General features: G+C 53.3%; 1 protein-coding gene across 1 annotated transcript; it reads right to left on the bottom strand.

Annotated features, from left to right (window-relative positions):
* Window positions 1–388: 388 nt before the first annotated feature.
* Window positions 389–4,708, bottom strand: LOC123136553 (L-gulonolactone oxidase 3). Its single transcript, XM_044555957.1, has 2 exons — window positions 3,865–4,708; window positions 389–1,553 (listed from the first exon to the last, which is right to left on the bottom strand). The coding sequence occupies exons 1-2, from the start codon at window positions 4,540–4,542 to the stop codon at window positions 477–479; spliced, it is 1,755 nt and encodes a 584-aa protein (XP_044411892.1). The 5' UTR covers window positions 4,543–4,708; the 3' UTR covers window positions 389–476.
* Window positions 4,709–7,147: the final 2,439 nt, after the last annotated feature.

Below are 7,147 nucleotides of genomic sequence, written 5' to 3'. Positions count from 1 at the left end.
TCTCATGAAAAGAACGCATTTATTCCGTTTCCGAGAGGCACGACGCGGAAGCAAACGAAAAAACATGTTTTTTTGCACAAAATGTTTTTTGTCCAATAGCTAAGAAAAACCGGTGAAAAACAAAAACCAGAAAAAAAACATCTAAAAAGACGAAAATGCATGGAAAAAATAAAAATAAAAATCGAAGAAAGCGTCTCTGCGCGATAAGCGGCGGCGGCTGAGAGCGCGCCAGGTGTGACGCTCTGAGCCCGCCCATGTGACCGTCGGAGGCTCCCGAAGAGGTACTTGTTCGTTAGTTGCTAAAAAAAAGTTCATAGAACAGCCCCGTAATAAACCACAGTACAAATCTCATAGCAGAATCAACGGCCAAGAAATCGAGTGACCCAAATTTAAAATTCAGGCAACTTAGAAAAATATAGAACAGAAGTGGTATATAGTAGTATTCTCTTTGTTTTTAGGAACAGAGGGTGAATGTCCTATACAAGCTGCGAGGCAGAGTATCTGCATACCCTGGCCTCTGTAAACACAAGCCCCGTTCTGCAGTAGTACCCTTGCCCCGGGCTGCAGTGTCTGTCCTCCGAGCAGACGCACCGCCCGTCCAGCGCGCACCCGTCGTCCTTGCTGAGCTCCTTGCCGCCGACGACGTCGTCGGACCACGGGCTGTCGAACAGTCCCCGCGGGTCCAGCTGCCGCTTGGCCGCGGCGAACTTGGCCCATCCCAGGTACTTCCCCTGCACGCCCCGGAAGGCCACCATCCTGTTCTTGGCCCAGTGCGGCCGCGCCCCGTGCTTGAAGAACGCCAGCTGCTCCACCTCCTCCCAGACGTCCTGGCTCAGCCGCGCCGCCGATGGGTCCGCCGCGCGGTAGTAGTTGAAGTCCACCACCACTGAGTCCTCCGGCTGCCCCAGCCACGCCTCCGACCTCCGCACGAACCGGACCAGGAGGCCGTTGTAGACGTCCACGCCGCACATGCTGTCCGGGTTGAGGTCGCGCAGCTTCTTCACGTCGAGGATGAAGGACTGGAACCGCGCCGGCGAGAAGATGGCCGTGCTCTCGTAGAAGAAGAGCCCCTTGAACCTGGGGTCCCACGCGCACGCCGTGAGCGGGCTGGAGGCCGGCGGGCGCGCGCAGGAGCCCGACGTCTGCATCTTGCCCTGGAACCCCACGACGGGGTAGCCGGTGAACAGCTGCCCGTCCTTTCGGCGCAGCCCGTTGCCGATCAGCCGCTTCGCCGCGATCTCCGCCGTGGCCATCGCGCACTTGCCCTTCACGTTCCTCGACCCCTCCAACGCGGTCTCCAGCGCCCTGACCCCCTGGGAGACCGCGATGAGCGTGGAGCGGAAGCCGATGAAGTCGTTGACCCCGGCGCCGGTGGCGTTGAGCGGCGCGCGGTCGTCGAGCCTGTACACGGCCTGGTGCTGGGACGGGTACCAGGCGATGTCGGCGAACTCGTGGCGCGCGGCGTGGTCCGCGAAGTCGTCCTGGAAGGTGGAGTCGTCCCTGTAGTCGTAGGTCACGCTTCTCTTGAACCTCGGCTCCAGCGCCAGAGTGACCTGCACTTGCGCACCAACAGTATATCTCCCATCATTCCATGCATCAGATGGGATTTGGACATGATGAAACATGAGTAAAACAAAACTTGCATCTGAACATGTGACCTCTTCAGGATGACAATGCGTGCAAGCATGCATTTTTCCTGTCTTTTCAGAGTTGTCGTTTTTTAAAAGGAGGAAGACCCCGGCATCTGCATCTGGGCGACGCATGCAGCCATTTTATTAATTATTCATAAAAGGCCTTATAAAAAAATACAACAGTAAGTCTGAAGCCACCGTCAAGGCAACATCTGTCGCTACTCCTGTCCAGTTGATGAAGGGATGTTGATAGTCCGGGCCTAATACCATAGACCTTGCAGCCAAACCTAACATCTAAGACCTGTGGCTCCAACCAAGCCACTTGCCGAGTATGGGGCACACACCGGTCCGGCATGCTCTCAAAGGCCGCCGCCGCCAACTACCACCACTCCATCTACAGAATTGTACTGACGCATCATCCTTGCCCGGTCTAGCTGCTGTCGACGCCACCACGTCGCCCAACGGCACCGCCTCCCTGCGCTCGAACTGCTGAGCACGCTGCGGTCGCCGCCGGTACCCATCGGCACCATGCCGCCAAGTACCACCAGCCGACACAGCTTGAAGTCTCTGGAAGATCTGTCGTGTGTAGCACCTGCCAACCAGGCATGACAAAGCGTAGCACCTGTCGGCCATGCATGACTTGACATCTCCATCGAAACTCCGTGCAAGACGAAGCCGCTCTACATCCTGCCTCTGACTTCCAGCGTTGTTCCACAAACGATGCTCCCAAGAGAGAAACGACACAATAGTGCCGCCATCGTCCGATCTGGAAAACCAGATCCTAGGGTTTCCCCCAGAGCAGGACGAGTGGGTCGACAGTAGTTACAGAATGCCTTTCATCAAGGTAACGACGCAGACCGCCGCCATCGTCCGCCGTCGGCTCCGTTTTCACCGGCAACTATGTCTCCCTGACTTGCAGCCGGGACTAGATTGCAGATCTCGAGATCTGCTCACCCAGCCTTAGGCCGACCACCTCCGACATAAGAGATGAACACCACCGCCAAGCCCAGGGTCGCCGCCCCAGGTGCCCGCGCGATGCAGATCAAGACCAGGAGCGCCACCGCGATCCGAAGCCGAACCGGAGGTTGAGCGACTGCAACATGGCCGTTGCTGCCGCCACCCGGTGCGACTACAGACCCGCTGCCACACTCCAGCCGTCGTTGTCCGCCATCACCGTCAAAAAGATCAAGATCGGAACCGCCACATCGATCTTGAGCAGCTGGCGCGCGAGCAGAAGACCGCCGCCGCCGAGCCGCTCGGGCTTTGCCCTGTCGGCGTCACCGGCGGCGGCAGAGAGGAGAGTGGTGGCGGGGGAGGGGGGGGGGGGAGGAGGGAGGCGGGGACGCCCCGGTGCAGCTCGACGGCGCTGCACGTGAGCGGGGGTAGGGAGGAAGGATCCGGCGGCAGCTCTAGATCCTTCAGAGTTGTCGTGTTAGTGTTTTTCTGCTGAAAGTTTTTGCACTGCATTCATAGCGGCAGCAAAGCGTTTGCCACTCAACATTTCGGCGGCAATAGGCAACGGTGTATTAACAACATGTACTACCCCTCTCTCTCTCTCTCTCTCGGATTTGGATCTAGATCTGGTGATGTTTCACGCTTCATCTAGTCAAGAAAGCATTAGTGGTTGCCGCACTCAATTGCTAATCGAAGAGTTCGTAGGGCCTTTCAGGGCCACTTGGACTAGTATACACAGGTCATTCCAACTCTCACAGGACCAAAATTGCAATCAAAGAATCCATATTGTTGTCTGAGAAAAAACAGTATACTTGAGTTGATTTATTATGTTACATCTTTCATGTTCCAACTCTCTTCTGACATTTTGTTTACAGGATTTGCCCCCATTTAAGAGATTCTTCATCCGTTTTAACACACTTAACAAAACATATGCCACATATTAGATCTGTTTTTGTCTTCTGTCATTGTGTATCGATGCCAGTACATCATATGTTTCTAAGTACCAAAAGCTCAGAATCAGGGCTTTCAGCTAAATAAAACAAGTCAGCACATACATGAGATTTTCCATAGTACTACTAGCTGTACGAAATAGAACGCCAGAGTACAAATCGTACTACATGTCAGATTTTACCGACAGGCTAGTGGGACAAGTACAACAAAATGTAGTCCATGCATGAAGTCTGAACTACGGCGCACGCTCGACAATCATTCTTGATCTTTTTCTGAACTCCGCATCTAGGGCAGAGTACAGTAGTGATCAGTGTAGTTCAGAACTAACCTTGGAAATGACCCCGAGCAGGCCGAGCGAGACGAGCGCCGCTGGAAAGAGCGCGTCACCTTTGGCGAGCGGCACCACCCTGGCCCACCCGTCGGCAACTCCGGCGGGCACGACAAGGCTGAGCCGCACGACATGATCATGCAAGGCGCCGCCCTGGCCCCACCACGAGCTGCCGTGGGACCCCGTGCTCACAGCCCCGCCGACGCTCACCCCCTCCCAGTAGGGCGACGCCGGCAGGCTCAGCCCGCTCGCCTCCGCCGCGTCGATCACGGCCCGCAGCGGGGCGCCGGCGTCCGCGGTCACCGTCCGCGCCGCCGCGTCCACCTCCACGCCGGCGTACCTCGCCGTGCTGATCAGCAGAGACGCCGCGCTGCCGTTCCCGCCGGGGCAGGCCAGCTTCGGGATGGTGTGCGCGAAGCCGCTGACGGCCTTGACCCGCATGCCGCCCGCGCTGGCACGCGCGACGGCCGCGACCACGTCCCGCTCGGACGCCGGGTACGCGACGGCCGCCACGGGGCAGTCGGCGCGGTCGCTCGACCACGCGCCGTACGCGTTGGAGAGCACGCAGCCCGCGTCGCCATCGCCGTCGCCGCCGCAGCGCACTGGCGGGCGGGGCGGGACGGAGAGGGCGGCGGGGGCCAGCGAGCCGAGCACGAGCAGGAGAAAAGCGGCCATCATTGTGCGTGCGAGTGCGCGTTGCCTTGGCTAGCTGCCTGTAGAGTGTAGCTCGGCTCTGCTTTTGCTTTCTTCGTGTTGCGGCGGCGGTGGTGGGGAGGCTGCTCCGTCAAGCAATGCGTGTTTGGCTGGAAAGGTTCGCCAGGGTTGCCTTATAAGGATTCGTGGTGCATCGGCTTAAGTTTCTCCTTGTTCGAGTATAAGTATAGCATTTTGTGTGTAACTTTTCTGACCGCCTTTATATACTCCCTTATATACTCCAGTATACAGAGACCTTCTATTAGACCGTCGGTCAGCCATGGTTCCTATAATCCATACTTTGCAATTTGTTATCACCTCCGCCCCCTTTCGAAATATAGGGATTGGCATTTCTAAGGCGAGCTTTTTAAAAATGGTTCAAATCCATGCGAGCCATCATTTTTGTGTGATTCAATGGCTAACATTACTATTACCTCCTGTGAGGTAATATATGTTAAAATTCCCGCAAAAAAGGGTATGATTGTGCAGGCCTATTAGGGATTTATTTACGTCTACAAATTAGGAAAGAGATTTCTTTTGCGGGTAATTATGGAAGAGATTATAGCACACTTAAATATTGAGGTAAAATAAGGAAAGAATAAAAATACTAATCAATCCTCGAATATTTACCTTCCTTCTTTCTGAAATGGAACACTTGTATTCCATCTAAGACACGGCAGAATCGCGGGTTACAACGCGGGTTACATCAACAGGAAAATGATCAACTCACAAATACGCTTCACCAACAGCTAACCTTGCACCCATATCCGCCAGCACCTGCGCTGACTTATTGCAACTACGTTCAGTATGGACAATCTCAGCTTGAATAAATGGGGTACTCCCTCCGTCTAGGTGTGTAAGTCACCTTACGAAAACCAAATAATCCCAAAACACTTAGGCACAATACATTAACTCCCTTCTCATTTCTTGTTTCGTGACATATCAACCAATAAGAGATGTGGTCGTGCATGCTTTCATTGACTTGAGACTATCAAACATGACATGCAGTGGTTATTTCATTGCATGCAATGCTATTAATTAGCAAAAAGACATTAAGTTCTCTCATTTTCTCCTCCGCCTTGATCGCCGTGCAACTTAAGATGACTTATACACCTAGACGGAGGGAGTATTCAGTATAAACTTGGTGTCGCAGAACAGGCGACCCAGTGGTGCAAAGTCATAAGAGCTCGAGGTAACAACTTTTTGAAGAATGAGACTGGCAGTTTCAAATGGACATTGGACCTACCCAGGATGAACGGCCACAATAATTGCATGAGATGCTCACTTTTAAGGGGATAGAGTGCCCCTTGAAAGACAAGATCTGGGACAATATTATTCTCAGCAAACATAGAGTTTTTCTTTGGCTGGCGGTATGTGGACGAGTGAATACAAGGGACAATATGCTGAAGAAACAATGGAGGATCACAACTCATAATGGTTGCGACTAGTGCTCCGCATCAGAAACCATTTATCATATTATCCTGAGATGCCGATAAGCCGATGCAGTTTGGCACAGGGTCAGTCTGCAACGTATCGCCATTACTTGCCCGAACCTGCAACCTTCATTTTATCCGAGGAGGCCATGGCCACGCACAGAAAACTCTGGCATGTCCTCTTTGCGGCGAGTGCGGTTGCCCTATGGACTGCCCGAAATGCTCTCGTCTTCATGGCAGAGACATGGACTGAAACTCGGGCTTTCAAATAGATTCGTCAACTTCTTCGCCTCTGGAAGCATAGAGCCCGACGAGATCGAGACTTACCTACTTTGTGTAATTATGTTGATCTTTTCCTCCAAGGCTACACTACTAGGGAAAAGCCTATACACAGAATCTTATCAGCAGTGCGCTTCAAAATAACTCGCTGCTGCTAACTAGCAGTAGCGCGCACAGACGAAACTCGCTGCTGAGACAAATATAGCAGTAGCGCGTCCTCCCAAAGACGCGCTGCTGCTATAATTCCTACGAGGCCACCGTGAGGCTAGTTATAGCAGCAACGCTTTATAGCGACGCGCGCTACTGCTACGTAGCATAGTAGCAGCGCATTTCTCAGATAAGCGCTACTGCTAAGTTTCCTACAAAAATTTAGTCCCACCTCGCTCCGTGAAGAGAGTTTCTACCACCTTAAATATGTTACTTCTCAAACTTTGACAAGCACTTGATCTTCATTGAACTCTATGTGTAGAATTTGTGGCTGCAATATGAGTCTTCACCTGTTCCTAAACCGGTGAGGACTCATATTGACAAATCAGATTGTACACAAAAAGATCGTTGATGATCAATGTATTTTTGATATATTGAACAAAGTCTATTTTTACATGCTGACATGTAGTAGTAGCGCTTTATTATGAAAGGCGCTGCTGCTAGATAGCGTAGCAGCAGCGTCTTTTCCTAAAGAGCGCTCCTGCTAAGCCATTCATCTCCCCCATCTCCTCCATTCCGATCCACTCACACACACAGCCACTCAATCCTCTCCGATCCGTCTGCGCCGCGCGCCCCTGTTGCCCCTCCTCCGTCTGCGCCGCGTGCCGTCACCTTCTCCTCCTTGCTGGACTCGGTACCGGCCTCCTCCTCCGTCCTCCCTCTCCACTCGC

The sequence above is a fragment of the Triticum aestivum genome, chromosome 6B, assembly GCF_018294505.1.
Source record: "Triticum aestivum cultivar Chinese Spring chromosome 6B, IWGSC CS RefSeq v2.1, whole genome shotgun sequence".
NCBI classification, from domain to species: domain Eukaryota; kingdom Viridiplantae; phylum Streptophyta; class Magnoliopsida; order Poales; family Poaceae; genus Triticum; species Triticum aestivum.
The sequence above is the reverse complement of the archived record's forward strand: the minus strand, read 5'-3'. Positions and strand labels throughout refer to the sequence as shown.